The 16,194-nt window shown below is 38.6% G+C and overlaps 1 protein-coding gene across 6 annotated transcripts in view; it reads left to right on the top strand.

The window, feature by feature from the left end:
• The window catches only part of rnf123 (ring finger protein 123), a 148,579-nt gene that overhangs the window by 102,922 nt on the left and 29,463 nt on the right, over positions 1 to 16,194 (top strand). For all 6 annotated transcript variants that reach the window (XM_081384937.1, XM_081384938.1, XM_081384933.1 and 3 more), the window contains one exon: positions 4,186 to 4,313. In XM_081384937.1, coding sequence (XP_081241063.1) covers positions 4,186 to 4,313 — 128 coding nt within the window. The remainder of the gene's footprint in view (positions 1 to 4,185; positions 4,314 to 16,194) is intronic.

The following is a 16,194-nucleotide window of genomic DNA, read 5'->3' as shown; positions in this document are numbered from 1 at the left end:
TATTGTGACAAAGCTTTTTCCGTTGGCTGGAGTGATTAAACAAAATAGCTTACCATGTTTGGTCAGAAGTGTAATTTACTAGACATAACGAACTCTTCATGGGTTACAACAACTTGTGGATGCTTTTGATCTAGTTCTGTCGAACTGAGTCGTTTACATAAGGTAAGCATTCACACACCCACTTGTTGACTAACCCGTAGAAAAATAAGTGGCTGTGAAGCCCTAAAACTAACTCACTATGGTTGGTGGCTTTATGTGTCAGTTAGATGGTCACTTCCTGTTTAAATGGCTGATTCTTGCACAGAATAAACAGTACAATTTATTTATTTGTGGTTACTGTGGTCTTACCACAAATAGCACCATTAAACTGTGGTTTCTATGCAAAAACCGTGGTACGATTTTCCATCTTGATCATTATATACTGTATGCATCTGTATTCATTTTGATGACAAAAAGCAAAGATGAGTGTTTGAAACGCTGTGAGTTTGAGACTGCCAGCCCCAGCAGGAGGGTTGCCAGGTGCGGGTTGTGTGGGCAATGATCGTGTGTGTGATTTATTTGTTTACCAGACCTCTGTTGTTTGAGCGTTGTTGCCCGTCCAGCCCTGTCATTCTGCGTGTGTACTATATTGCTAACTTAGCATGACAGCCAGCCGCGCCTTGTAAACACGGCGGCCAGCTGGGTGTGTTTGTATGAGAGTGCAAACATATTTGCTCAAGTGTTTGTCTCCCAGTACGGACGTCCTAAAGGTTTGCTCGTGTGTCTGGACATCTGCAAAAGGATTTATTATGATATGTTATGTTATATTATATTATATCATTACACCAGTCTTCAGTGTCGCATGATTCTTCAGAAATCATTCTAATATGATGATTTGATGCTCAAAAAACATTTCTCATTATTATCAATGTTGAAAACAGTCATTTAAATTTTTATTTTCTGGATTCTTTGAGGAATAGAAAGTTCAAAAGAACAGCATTTATCTGAAATAGAAAGCTTTTGTAACATTAAACACTACCGTTCAAAAGTTTGGGGGACAGTAAGAATTTTTATTTTATTTTTTGGGGAAATAATTCAAATAAATCAATACTTTTCTTCATCAAGGATGAATTAAATTGATCAAAAGTTACAGTAAAGACATTTATAATGTTAAAAAAGATTATATTTCAAATAAATGAAATATTTGAAATATATACTTTCTATTCTATTTTCAATTTTTACATTTTTTTTACACAACTGTTTTCAACATTGATGATAATAATAATGAATGTTTTCTGAGCATCAAATCCGCATATTAGAATGATTTCTGAAGGATCATGTGACAATAAAGTAATGATGCTGAAAATTCAGTTTTGATCACAGGAATAAATTACATTTTAAAATATAATAAAATAGAAAACAATATATTATAATGATAACAATATTACTGTTTTTTGAACTTCGAACTTCACATACTTTTGAAAGCGCTCCTGCGTTTAGTTGATCCTGATAAGCGCTCATTGTCACAGTTGTAAACACAATGGCTTTCCTCTTCCATGAGGGGGTTTGACATCACGACTGCTTTGTTTCCAGGTGGAGCGTTAAAAAACGCGACACACACGTCTCCTGGAAATCCTGTAGAATTCAACAGATGACAACTTAGAAACTCCCGAAGTGTTTCCCATTTTGTGTGCCTCGTGCATCAGACGTTCTGCCAACGGTCTGTGGGTGTGAAGTCTGAGGATGAGACTAGATCTGACTTGGTGGCAGACCTTAATTCCCTCAAAACTTGTCCGTTTGACTGCAGGGGACAGTATTCAGTGTTACTCTGTTGCTCTGTCTGTAGATTTGGCTCACTTTCAAACCAATCATTTCACCCACATACGCAATGAAGGGGGAAAAACACTCCATAGTGCATTATTAAAGTAAGTCCTTTTTCCTTTGCTTGCATCATGAGGAATTGTACGTGAGTGGGTGTTTGCGGTCGGAAAAACACACATGAAAGATTGATCAGTGAGGGTTAGATGTAAACAGCAGGTGCGTCGGGGTGGCGGGGAGGCTCTGCTCGGGTTTTAATGCACAGCCATTAGGGATGAAACTCCATAAATCATCTGACCATGGTACTTTTTTTTTTTTTTTTGGGAAATGGTCAAAGATTTCAGTTTGAATCCTTATATATAGTGTATAGATCAGTTCAACATCTTGTCTCCATCTAATGTTTCTTAGATATGCAAATAGTGTTTCTTTCTTTCTGAAGAAGCAAGACGTGTTTACTTGTTGGAAGTATGTTGACCCCATCACATTTGTGTACGACAGGAAGAGTGTGTTTTCTCACAGCCTGACAGCTGCGCTCCAATGAACAATGTCTGCGAGTCTCTCTCTCCCTCTGTCATTTTTAGTGGGGTTTGCTAAGTCAAGCTTCACTATTACTATATAGGGTTAGAGATTTGTTCAAAAAGGTGAGAACCATAGCCGTGCTCTGACATGTGATGGGGCGGCTCATTGTCCTTTCCTGATCTCATTCACCTTTCTCAACTGTTCATTTCCCATTCCAGTGATATCATAAATAATATTTTGATATGCATTTTTAGAAACAAAACCAGAGTGGAGCAAGTGAGGACTGGGAAATGTTTTGTGATTTTAATCTGGATTGTTCAACTGTTTAATTATAAATAATAATAGTAATAATTTTGATAATAATATGTTTGTTTTTAAAAACAATTATAAAAATGAATATACTTTTTGTGAGGGCTGGGATTGGGACAATGAGCCTAATTTGTCAATTAATTAATGAATTAATCTAAATTGTTTTACTTCAAAAATAAATCTGTAAATAACAAATTTAAATATTTATTTTTATTTTGCTTTACTTTTGTTGATGAGGGTGATGATGATGATATTGATGATTTTTATACTCATTATTTACTTTCAGTGAGGACTCAAACAATTAACTTAAGTAAATTAAGTTTTTTTTTTTTTCTGTGAATGAATCTGAATTGTTTAACTGATTAAATATATAACAAATATTTTTGAACTTATTTGGTATTACACTTTAAATATAAGTACTGTATGATTAAACATTGCTTTTTTCAATTTTATATAATTCATGTTCATTTAATTTTTACAATAATTACAAAACATGTATTATTATTGTTTTTATTTTTTTTGCGGAAAAAAATGTATTAGCGTTTTATCATATAGGCTATTGACACCAGTTGTCCACCCCACATATCCAAATGGCCACCCATGGATGGGCATCCTAATAGTGTCACCAGTATTGAGGAAAGTTATTTTTAAAAGTAATGTGTTACAGTATTGCATTACTCCCTAAAAAGTAATATTGTGTTACTTAATTATACTTTTTATGTAAAGTAATGCATTGCATTACTTTTGAAGTGCTTGTTTACTCCTGGGCTGGACTTGCTTGTTTGTTTTTTTAATAACAAAAAAAAGTTATATTTTTGGCAAATGTAAAGGCTCTTTCCCACCAGACGTGAAATGAATAAACCTAAGGCTGAAGGAAATGCAAAATCACGCATGTACAGTAGAGGGCGCTGCTCAAACAAACCTTTCAGCTGCTGCTGTTCTGGATCACATTAGAAATTTCAACTCTCTTACTTCAACAATGAAAAAAAAAAGACATTTATCTAAAGTCATATTTGCTTATTAGTATTGTTGAATTGAATCATCGGTCGGAAACAAAGACATTGGTTAATAAAGTGAGATTAAATACATAAAGTATATTGCTGTAATTTAGCATTTTATTATTGCAGGTTAGCATAATATTCTGAGTGTGCGTTTTACTGTTTTTATTCATTTTGAGAAATACTGAATGTTTTTGTGAAAGTGAGATGAGTAAATGCTCACATTTAGTCTAGAACTACAATACCCATCATGTTCACACACAACGCCTCTGCACTCACTCACGATTTATCTCAACATGGGGACATAACTGTCAGTCAATAAATGGGAAAACAAAGTAACTTGAATTACTTATTTGAAAAAGTAACTTTACTTTAGTCATGTGTTGCTTTACTAGTTATAAAAAAGTAATCTGATTACGTAACTCGCATTACTTGTAATGCGTTACCCTCATCACTGAGTGCCACTGCTTGGGATGGACTCTTTGAACCTGTAGCAACTACATGGCAACACCCTGACGACCACCCACAACAACCTGAACATCCTCATTTGTTTGTCTTCCAGGATCTCAAGGGCTGCATCTGTGCTGTTGTCGGATCCTTGCTTCCAGCTTCGCTCCATCCAGTACCTGCTGGGAGAAGAAGAGGGTGGAGCCATCGGCGCTGACAGCAAACACTTCTCTCTGCACACATGTAAGCCATGACTAAACTAGCCATGACGCCAGGACACATAACTTGGGGCGGGGGGGATTGGGGCTAGCGGTTGAAATCGCAACAGAATCTCACTTTTGGTTGTTGCATTTAGTCCACATTGTATTTGTCGCATTGCATCCTGTGATATGTAATGTTTTATGGTTTAAATATACTTCTGTTTCTTCGAATTATCTTCCATATCCAGTGATGTGAAAGTGACTGTGTGTTCTTAAAATAGCCCCTTCTCCGTCATATCTCTCAGCTCTTATTTCAAACACTAAGATCAAATCTGTGCGGTGATTGAGATGTATTATAATTATAATCTGCTATAACTGGCCTTTACATAAATTATTTATTTCCTCTTAGCAGGTCAAATTTAGATGAACAGTTTTATTGTTGAAGAGTTTTAGCAACTGTCTAAAAAGATTTACATCTATATTTTTATATTTTTCTACAAACTTCTTGACTGGTTGAGCATTATGCTATCAACATGGAGGTCATGAGTTCAAAGAACACAAAAACTATTATTTTTTTAACTCACTTATATTTGGACAGCATTATGATGAGAGACCCATTTTAAATACATTTAAAAGGCTCATCCAATAAGATTTTAGAGCCCTGACTTTCCTTATTGATTACTGAATCAAGTTAGTCATGATTAATCACGTATTGGTATTTGCTGAGAAAAACATTAAATGAACATTATTTAAAAGTCTTAAAGGTGCAGTAAGCAGAAACGCTGTTGAAAGTGGATCCAGCATCATGATGGGGGAGGAGAGAGAGTGAGCCAATCAGCAGTAGGGGGCGTGTCCACTCATGATGGGGGAGGAGGAGAGAGAGTGAGCCAATCAGCAGTAGAGGGCGTGTCCACTCATGATGGGGGAGGAGGAGAGAGAGTGAGCCAATCAGCAGTAGAGGGCGTGTCCACTCATGATGGAGGAGGAGGAGAGAGAGTGAGCCAATCAGCAGTAGAGGGCGTGTCCACTCATGATGGGGGAGGAGGAGAGAGAGTGAGCCAATCAGCAGTAGAGGGCGTGTCCACTCATGATGGGGGAGGAGGAGAGAGAGTGAGCCAATCAGCAGTAGAGGGCGTGTCCACTCATGATGGGGGAGGAGGAGAGAGAGTGAGCCAATCAGCAGTAGGGGGCATGTCCACTCATGATGGGGGAGGAGGAGAGTGAGCCAATCAGCAGTAGGGGGGCGTGTCCACTCATGATGGGGGAGGAGGAGAGAGAGAGTGAGCCAATCAGCAGTAGGGGGCGTGTCCACTCATGATGGGGGAGGAGGAGAGTGAGCCAATCAGCAGTAGGGGGCGTGTCCACTCATGATGGGCGAGGAGGAGAGAGAGTGAGCCAATCAGCAGTAGAGGGCGTGTCCACTCATGATGGGGGAGGAGGAGATGGAGTGAGCCAATCAGCAGTAGGGGGCGTGTCCACTCATGATGGGGGAGGAGGAGAGAGCGTGAGCCAATCAGCAGTAGGGGCGTGTCCACTCATGATGGGGTAGGAGAAAGAGTGAACGAGGGAGATTTGAAGAAAGACTGTAGAGAGATGGCTGAGAGACATTACAAAAGAGAAAAGGTCAAAGGAATATCACTAGGGAAAAGAAGGGTTATGAGGTTACGGACGCCGAGATTGAGTTTCTGCTCTGTGTGAGTATCATTGGTTTTGCTGTTGTTGTGATGTTAGCTATAGTAACAGGACAGTTTTGAGTGTCATTGTTTGTCTGGAGCTGCTGGCAACTAACAACCAACTCTTACTTGAATGTCTTTGTACTGTATGTTCATTTTTTGTTCTTTCTTGTTCGTTCACCATCTTCGCTTTATTTTTCGTGAAGCATTATAATGCTTCTCTTCAGCTATGATAAAGAGTTTGTGCATTTTGTGGGCGTAGCAATGAAGGGAGGGGTGTGTTTGTTTAGGTTGATTAGGTTCCAATATCAACTTTTAGAAATTGCTTACTGCACCTTTAAAAGAAAATAATTTAAGACATCCATTTCACAATCATGTTTATTCATGTTTTTTTTAATCCTTTTGTTTTATATAAAGTAGGCTATTTCATATAATTAATGTAGTAAATTAGCATGTTAAATTTACCCCTATTTATAATGTCATGTTTTGAGTGATCTGTATTGAAGTAGCAATGAAACTGACATCAGGAAATCCTCTCCCATCTTACTGTACTGCAGTGGAAATCGATTCCTCCCGCACTGAAGTCTGCTCTAACTATATAGACCATCCACCCCAATCCACCACTTTACTGTAAAAGGCCTTGATTAATTATTTACACTAAGTGGATGCATTTCCATGAACACTATGCCCACACTTCTAAACTGCTGTACTTGAGGAGAGAGTCGGGCATAACAACAAAGTCTTCTTTAGGCATTCAAGAACAATGCTTGAGTTTGTTCACAGTATTTGTAAGGAGAGCCTGTTTGATACTCTGTAACACCCACCAAAACTTGTTAGAAGAGTTTTGAGTTTTTAAAAGCTCCAGGAGTGTTGGTAGGCCAGTGAACATGTTCGCTGTTTGGCTTTCTTTTGGCACTGAATATCATCTCTTAAATGATTCTGGAACGATTTACAATGTTTAATAATTTAAATGTATTATAAACAATTGGTTATTAAAAAACAAAAATGCTACATCATTGACTGTTATTGTGGCTTTTTATATAACTTAAACTTTTCAGCCCTCGTTTTCAGCCCTATATACTTAAAAAAAGGCAACAAAATATTTAGCTAATGAAAGAATTAAGGTAGTTCTGAACTGCCTTAATTCTTTGTGGCATAGATTCAACAAGGTTCTGGAAACATTCCTCAGACATTCTGATTCATATTGACATGATACCTTCTGCTTCAAGGTTTGATGTGTTGAGCGTTCAGAGCTGCTCTTCTGCTTCAAGGTTGGACATGTTGAGCGTTCAGAGATGCTCTTCTGCTTCATGGTTGGACGTGTTGAGCGTTCAGAGATGCTCTTCTGCTTCAAGGTTGGACATGTTGAGCGTTCAGAGATGCTCTTCTGCTTCAAGTTTGGACATGTTGAGCGTTCAGAGATGCTCTTCTGCTTCAAGTTTGGACATGTTGAGCGTTCAGAGATGCTCTTCTGCTTCAAGTTTGGACGTGTTGAGCGTTCAGAGATGCTCTTCTGCTTCAAGGTTGGACGTGTTGAGCGTTCAGAGATGCTCTTCTGCTTCAAGGTTGGACGTGTTTAGCGTTCAGAGATGCTCTTCTGCTTCAAGGTTGGACATGTTGAGCGTTCAGAGATGCTCTTCTGCTTCAAGGTTGGACGTGTTGAGCGTTCAGAGATGCTCTTCTGCTTCAAGGTTGGACGTGTTTAGCGTTCAGAGATGCTCTTCTGCTTCAAGTTTGGACGTGTTGAGCGTTCAGAGATGCTCTTCTGCTTCAAGGTTGGACGTGTTGAGCGTTCAGAGATGCTCTTCTGCTTCAAGGTTGGACGTGTTTAGCGTTCAGAGATGCTCTTCTGCTTCAAGGTTGGACATGTTGAGTGTTCAGAGATGCTCTTCTGCTTCAAGTTTGGACGTGTTGAGCGTTCAGAGATGCTCTTCTGGTTCAAGGTTTGACGTGTTGAGCGTTCAGAGATGCTCTTCTGCTTCAAGGTTGGACATGTTGAGCGTTCAGAGATGCTCTTCTGCTTCAAGTTTGGACGTGTTGAGCGTTCAGAGATGCTCTTCTGGTTCAAGGTTTGACGTGTTGAGCGTTCAGAGATGCTCTTCTGCTTCAAGGTTTGATGTGTTGAGCATTCAGAGATGCTCTTCTGCTTCAAGGTTTGATGTGTTGAGCGTTCAGAGATGCTCTTCTGCTTCAAGGTTGGACATGTTGAGCGTTCAGAGATGCTCTTCTGCTTCAAGGTTTGATGTGTTGAGCATTCAGAGATGCTCTTCTGCTTCAAGGTTTGACGTGTTGAGCGTTCAGAGATGCTCTTCTGCTTCAAGGTTTGATGTGTTGAGCGTTTAGAGATGCTCTTCTGCTTCAAGGTTTGATGTGTTGAGCGTTCAGAGATGCTCTTCTGCTTCAAGGTTGGACATGTTGAGCGTTCAGAGATGCTCTTCTGCTTCAAGGTTTGATGTGTTGAGCGTTCAGAGATGCTCTTCTGCTTCAAGGTTTGATGTGTTGAGCGTTCAGAGATGCTCTTCTGCTTCAAGGTTGGACATGTTGAGCGTTCAGAGATGCTCTTCTGCTTCAAGGTTTGATGTGTTGAGCGTTCAGAGATGCTCTTCTGCTTCAAGGTTTGACGTGTTGAGCGTTCAGAGATGCTCTTCTGCTTCAAGGTTTGATGTGTTGAGCGTTCAGAGATGCTCTTCTGCTTCAAGGTTTGACGTGTTGAGCGTTCAGAGATGCCCTTCTGCTTCAAGGTTTGATGTGTTGAGCGTTCAGAGATGCTCTTCTGTTTCAAGTTTGGACGTGTTGAGCGTTCAGAGATGTTCTTTTGCAGACCTCGGTTGTCGAGTGGATTTCTTTCAGTTGAACCAGTCTGGTCATTCTCCTCTGATCTCTGGCATCAACTAGGTATTTTCTCCCACAGATCTGCTGATCACTGGATATTTTCTCTTTTTTGGACCATTCTCTCTAAACCCTAGAGATAGTTATGTGTGAAAATCCCAGTAGATCAGCAGTTTCTGAAATACTCAGACCAACCCCTCTGACACCAACACCCATGCCACATTTAAAGTCACTTAAATCACCTTTATTCTCCATTCTGATGCTCAGTTTGAACTTCAGCAGATCTTATTGATCATGTCTAGATGCCTAAATGCATTGAGTTTCTGCCATGTGATTGGCTGATTAGATATTTGCGTTAATGCGCAGTTGAACAGGTGTGCCTAATAATGTTGGCCAGTGAGTGTAAAGATCAGAACCATGATTTCAACCAAAAAGCCTTCGTAGCCAAGCAGATTACAAATGTTTAATGCAATAAGTCAAATATATATGAAAATGAATAACACTAACAATAACATATAAACATAGAACATAATATTTAATTTATTTATTTGCAATAGCATAGCAATGCAAAGTTGAATACAGCCATTTTTACCTTTAAAAAAAAATATTAATAATGCTACAACGACCAATCTGGTAACATTTTTGAATGGTGACGTTAACGGTTCGAACGGATTCATTGAAAGGATTCAACCTCTTACATCGTTTTAGTCTATTTAAGTTTAAGTCAGACACTATTAAAACACTCCTGAGCATCACGAGACAAGGACGGATCACTAAACTTCTTTAATGGTACTTGTTTAGCACAAATAATGGACAAAAACAATGTGAATAGAGGCCGATCCTCGAAGCACATGGCCAGCCACAGGTGTCACACATAAACTGGCTGTGTTGTTATTTTTATTGAGCTTTCGGCGTCTTTGTTTGTCTACTGCATTAGTGATCCAGCTGGACTCATAGAAGTGTATGGCAGTATGCCACTATGCTCGTCATGATGTCCTATCTGCGACCATCTCTTTAAGGTCATTTAGGTCCATGTTGCTTAGTTTCAAATTGGATTTGAGGCCATCCTTGCATGTCCAGTCCAGCGAAACTGAGTGAGTATCTCAGTATTTGGGACTTCATCCCAAAATTTGACATGTGCAATATGACGGAGACAGCGCATATGGAGCTGATCAAGTATGGTAATCTGCCGGCCATAAATGGTCCAGGACTCATATTCTCTTGGACAACAGCTCACATGCAGAACTCACTTTCAAGCAGCTTTCTGTTGGCCAACCCAGCAAATTTGCAAGACCAACTTGAACCAGTTGCGAAATCTGGAAATATTTCACCTTCACACGAAATTCCCAATCTCGTGGATTTCTATTCAATGACTGGATTTTGGCTGTGAAAATCGAAAGAAGATTAAACATGTTACAGAGAACCTTTCAGATGTCAAGCGTTTGGAATCAATTTGGAACCGTATTGTGTTTTTCCAAGTCAAATGAATCGTGAGTTGTCTAGGGATTCCCACCCCTATCAGAGATCATAGGCAAGTAGAAATAAGATTTCCTCATGATGTTGATCTTTATGGTCGTTCTTCATCAACTCTGCCTTCAGACTGGTTTTCTTCACACTGCCCGTTCCCGCTCAGCTCTGAGGGACAGTGTGGTGTGAATCTCCACGCTTACGAGGACGAAGCTGGTCTCTTTCGTAGTCATGGAGACCGAGGGTCGCCATGGACACCACGTCCGGTCTCAGTTCCTGTCTGCCCCCCCTCTGTTTTCCACCACTAAACTGGGTCATTGATATCAGACTCCATTCCTGAGATGAGATTAGCTGGGAATTGTCCTCGGGCCTTTTTTCAACCTGTTGTTTAAAGACTTAGGGGACACATTAAGGGCCGCCAACATCTGTTCTCAGTTGAGCAACATGGCGAACAGGGACACTCGAAGCCTCAGGACTTGTTTTAGGAAGCTGTTGCAGATTTGTGTCAAGGTTACAGACTAAAAAGTGAGACACATGTTTCAGAAAAGCAAACTACTATGCGACCTATACTATTTTAGCAGGATATTTACTAGGGATGCATGATATATCGGCCACCATATCATGTGGATAAATATTGAAATGATTGGATGAGTCAAACAGCAGTAAATTTGAAACTTTTTTTCATCTTACTGTATAATATATGATCTTATGATGTGACACCAGTCTTTCACTGAATTACACATAAAAAACTGTATAAACTATGAACATGAAGTATGCAGTAAGCAGTGCCCTATAATATTTCTGTAGTCGCTGAGAAAAAAGTGTTACTTTCTCATGCAGCTTCACTTTTGTTTATGTCTTCTCTAATCTAATTTTGCCTTCTCTTTTACCCTCAGCTCATTACGAACCTGCAAACGAAGGGCAGGTTCTGCCTGAACAACATTAATTAGTATGTGGAAATATGTCCACCGCTTCATTATTTCTGGTCTCTGCCAATATCAGATGTTGTTATTAAATCAAATCTGCTACGCTCCCTCATGCTAGCAATGTCACATCTAAGAAGCGCGACTGCCTTTATTTTATAGCTCATTATTAATGCACTTGGCCAAACTTTCCCTCGGTAGCAAGTCCAAGTCTGCAGGGTGTTCCAAATGTGAAAAACACGGATCTGTGCTTGTAATATTATTTATTTATATTGTTACATATTGTGTGTGAAGTTTAATGTAAGAATTAGCGAAGTAGAAGTTGACATAGCTGATAATGGCATCATTCCCTAAGAGTGTGTGCGTGTGTGTGTGTGTGTGTGTGTGTGTGTGTGTGCGTGTGTGTGTGTCTGTGTTTCTGTGACAGTATGTGTGTGCATGCAGTACATAAGTTATATTTAGTTAAAATATAATTTATTTAGTAATATATACTATACACACAGATATAATTTAAACACACACACACACATATGTGTGTGTGCGTGTGTGTGTGTGTGTGTGTGTGTGTTTTAAATATATATATATATATATATATATATATATATATATATATATATATATATATTAAGTAGATATAATTATATATTTTATATAAAAATATAAAAATTAAGTAGATATAATTATATATTTTAATAGATTTAAAAAAAAAAAAAAATAATAATAATAATAATTTATATTTTTTATTAAAAGTATGATATACATTAGTTTTCCAGTAGCAGAATTCAGAATCTAATCTCAAAGTGCTGTTGAAAGGAAACCTCAGTCCACTGCAGCCGTTGTGATGCACAGATTGCCTGGAGGGCCGGGAGCGTTCACACAGCTACACGTGCTATATATAATGAATGACTCCTGGAGGCAGATTCATTGTGCCGAGTTAGAAAAGGTATTTATACCAACGAAGTCTGACGAACAGAGACATTAATGAGGAAAGGCGGGGGCCGTAGGTGGTCCACATTAGCACTTCAAAGGGTAAGTCCATCCTGAGACGTGTGCACCTTACAACGCACGGGATCTAATGTCAGGTCAAAATACCACACCTCCTCAATCCGGCGTAGTAAGACTATCCTGGTAGCTCTGAAGGAAGTTTCACAGAGACGCTAATGAACATAATGACATCAAGCCATGCTCCTGTCACAAAGCCACCTATTTAAATGGATGCAGCATTGATCCGGCTGCACGGGTTGGACATGGTCCTCCAGGGTGAGTGGAAGGAAGGACTAATTAATGTCTAGACGGCGTGGGAAAGATTCCCGGCTCTCCTCAGAAGGACTAGTGTGTAGGAGGCTTACAGAGAGTTACTTACTGTACAGGTTCTTATTAAAACCTTAAAGAGGTCATATTATGCCCTTTTACAAAGTCTTGATTTTGTTTTTGTCTACTAGAAAAGGTTTACACGCTTTTTCATATATTTTTTTCACATATTCTTCATTGTTGCAGCTCCTCTTTTCCCAGTCTGTCAGTAACGCTCTGTTTAGTTCCTGTCTATATGAAGCCCCTCCTTCTGAAAAGCACACTGTGCTCTGATTGGTCGGCTGGAGCAGTGTGTTTTGATTGGTCAACCGCTTCCAGGGTGTTTGCCATATAGTACATGGTATTACCATAATAACAAGTTTCAACACACTACTAACTAACTCAACCAGGCCTCACCTCTTTATTTTGTGTTTGGCTTGGGCGGGAATTATTTAAATGAGGAATATTGTGATGTGCTCGTTCCTGAAAAAAACGAAACAAGACTACAATCAACGCTTTTCAGTTAAACTCAAGACTACAATCAAGGCTAACTTTGCAGACCTTTTCATGCTCAAACAGAAACATTACAAACAAAAAAAGCTGAAAATGTAAAAAAGAAAGAAAAAAGAAAGCATAAAGTCCAAGAACAATAACTATAATGCCCACACTAACGTACAATATTGTTCCGTTTGTTATACATATTTATGCTCAAGCTCATTAAAGCAGCATGGATTCTGATTGGCTCTCAATCATCAGCTGGAAAAATGTGTGTTCTGAATGTGATTCAAACGATATTGTTCCTCTGTGCCGTTATCAATATAGTTTTGTTGTGGACTCTGCTATTCTTTTACATTTAGAACGATTTTTACAACTATATCGTTATCTTTATTGTTATAGTTATTATACTTGGTGTGAATGGGCCTTTAGTTTAGCCAAAAATGTCAATTCAGCCATTCAAAACCCATATGATTATAGTTTTTCTTTGAAAAAAGGCCAGTTGCAGAATGTTCAGAGTATATTATTATAATTATGAATAAATATATATATATGATTAAATTAATTATGTATAATTATTCCTTTCTGAGTTGAATGGAATTTAATTGAAAGCTTGTGAGTATGAGTCATATCGAATCAATTCCAGCACTGTTTTTTTCTCTCTCTCTTTTTCCTTCACTTTTGTTAGGTGATGGTCTCGGCATTGGCGAGTATATGAAACGGTGTTAATCGTCAGTTGATCAGTAACATTTTTATGAATTCTAATTTAAATATTCAATCTAAATCTTCAAGCTCAAGAAGATGCTCTGTTTCACATCTTCTTGCACTTGAACTGACATATTCAAACACAGTTATGTAGAAATGCCCGTCTTTTGGCAAGTATCCTCGCAAACACAGTCAGTTATGTCTTAAGTCAATGTAAACAGTTGAGAAAGACAATGCATGTGTATCAGTTTATTGGATTTGTGCATTTGCTCTTAAAGTGACTGTAGCCTAATATACCTGCTGTTGTCTGTGTCATTAACGCTAATCAAACAACAAAAGACAAAGAAAAATTACTCGCTTCTTTTGTCTGAATAACTTCTGTAACTTCAATAAGGCAAAACTTTTAGGCTCTGGATTATGAATCAAATTAAATCAATACCAGCCCTTTTTTCTTAGTTTTTTTTTTTTTTTTTTCAGGTTGATGGTCTCCTTTCATTTTATACTATATTTATATCCAAGAGCAGGTTTGTGGCACCATGAGGGTGAATAAATGAAGTCAGAATGTTCATATTTGGACGAACTATTAATATAAGCAATGCAAGCTGAGTTTGTGAGAGGTTTGCTAGTTGATTGATGCATTTTGATCTGTGCTAATGATGCGCTTTAAAACCTGGAAGGGTTTCGCAGTGATAGACCGAGGATTCCATTAGCGCCGCTTTCTTTTGAATACCCCTTATAATATCTCATGTAAATATCACTGCGGTGATATCATTTGCAGGTGTAATGTGCTTCTGGAGCAGATGTGGCTCGTGTTCTGATGGGTGACTTTCAGTCATTAGAGTCTCCAGGCTCTCTGCACCCGAAGGAACATGTTAACTACCCGTTATGTGTTAGACATGAGGGCCATCTTCAGAACAATCTGCCTGCGTTTCTGAATGCTTGCCGAGATTATTGGAACTTATAACATAGTAGTTTTCCACTTCATCTTCCACTCACATTCACGACGCCGACTGTCATTGCTGTTCATCAGTCCAAAACACTGGACAGAGCCGTGATGATTGGCAATGTCAGGACCAATTTTGGCACTTGCAGACTAGACGAGCATGAAATTGCTGCGGGGAAAGTAAAAGCTGAAGGAGAAACAAGCCCCCCAGACCTTTGACGCCGCAACGAGAGTCTAAAATTATCAAGCTGATCCCGGAGTCCCAATGCATTCATCATAAGCCTGGGCAAACGGATTGAGGGGAGGGTATTTCACACTGTTCCCCTTAGTGATGTGTTGAAAAATTACGTGAATGTAATTACGAAAGTCTTTTCTTTGGCATTGATCTTTTTTGATTGTGCCAGTCATGGCTGTTGACATTTGCATACATGCATGAGTGTCTAGCAGAAAAAATAAATTCTTAATTTATTGTCCTGATAGTGGAAATGGGGATTTTTAATGCTTTAGCTATTTTCTTACAAGCAACTTTCTATTTTGTGAAGCTCAACAATCTTTTGCTGCACATCAGAATTAGATTCTTTGGTTTTACTCATTGTGATGGATGATTAGGGGAATTTGGCCTTTGTGTTTCCTCATATATAAACTCCTGTGAAACAAGAAGTCATACCTAAACAATTTTATGTTCCTAGTCACCCTGGTGGGCTAAAAAATGTAAACATTAATGGGAATATACTTGAGAGATAATTTACTTATGATAATTTCTAGGGTTGCCAATCATTTTGGCCAACGTCTTTATGTGATTCCACCCACTTTCAATTGTTTTACTTCAATGAAAGGTTACATTTATGCTATTTTTTTAATGAAGGATCAAAAGGATAAACAATACAGATTTATTTTTACAGCCATCTTGATCATATTTACCATAGGTGCCAATAATTCTTACCATGACTGTATGTATGTGTAAGAGCTGCACGATTCTGGATAAATTGAGAATCACTCAATTCTTTTTTTGTAAAATGGAATTGTTGAAGACAACTGAGCAAAATAACATGTAATTTATTAGAGGTTCTGATAAATATGGTTAATACATTTGAATGAATTGCTTTTTTTAATAGTCAGGTTGAATAAATGATTCAATGACTCACTCATAAAGACTTCACTTGTTTCATTACTAGATGAATCAGCATTTTTGAATGAATCTCTTGAATGATTTAAAGGGATAGTTCACTTTGAAATTAAATTTTGGTATGTTTTAGCTTACTTCAAGGGCATCCAAGATGTAGGTGTCTTTTTTTCCGCAGTAGTTTCAATTTTGATATTTTTAGGTCAAAGCGTTCTTGTCTGTCAGTCATATCATGCAGGTCTATGGTCACCGTCTCAAAGAGCATGCACAGAGTCCAAATTAAAACAATTCCCCATCGTCCAAATTAAACAATTCCCCATCGTAAGTACACATTGATGGCCTAAGACACGAAATGAGCGGTTTGTGTGAGAAAACCAACAGTATTTATATCGTTTTTACCTCTTGTAACACAGCCACGTCCAAGTGATCTGAGGGCGCGGGCGCCTCCTGGTGTGTGACGTGTGCCAGACTGGTGC

This window comes from Scardinius erythrophthalmus (assembly GCF_964197995.2).
Source record: "Scardinius erythrophthalmus genome assembly, chromosome: 14".
NCBI lineage: Eukaryota > Metazoa > Chordata > Actinopteri > Cypriniformes > Leuciscidae > Scardinius > Scardinius erythrophthalmus.
Note: the sequence above shows the minus strand (reverse complement) of the source record. Positions and strands in the feature narration are given on the sequence as shown.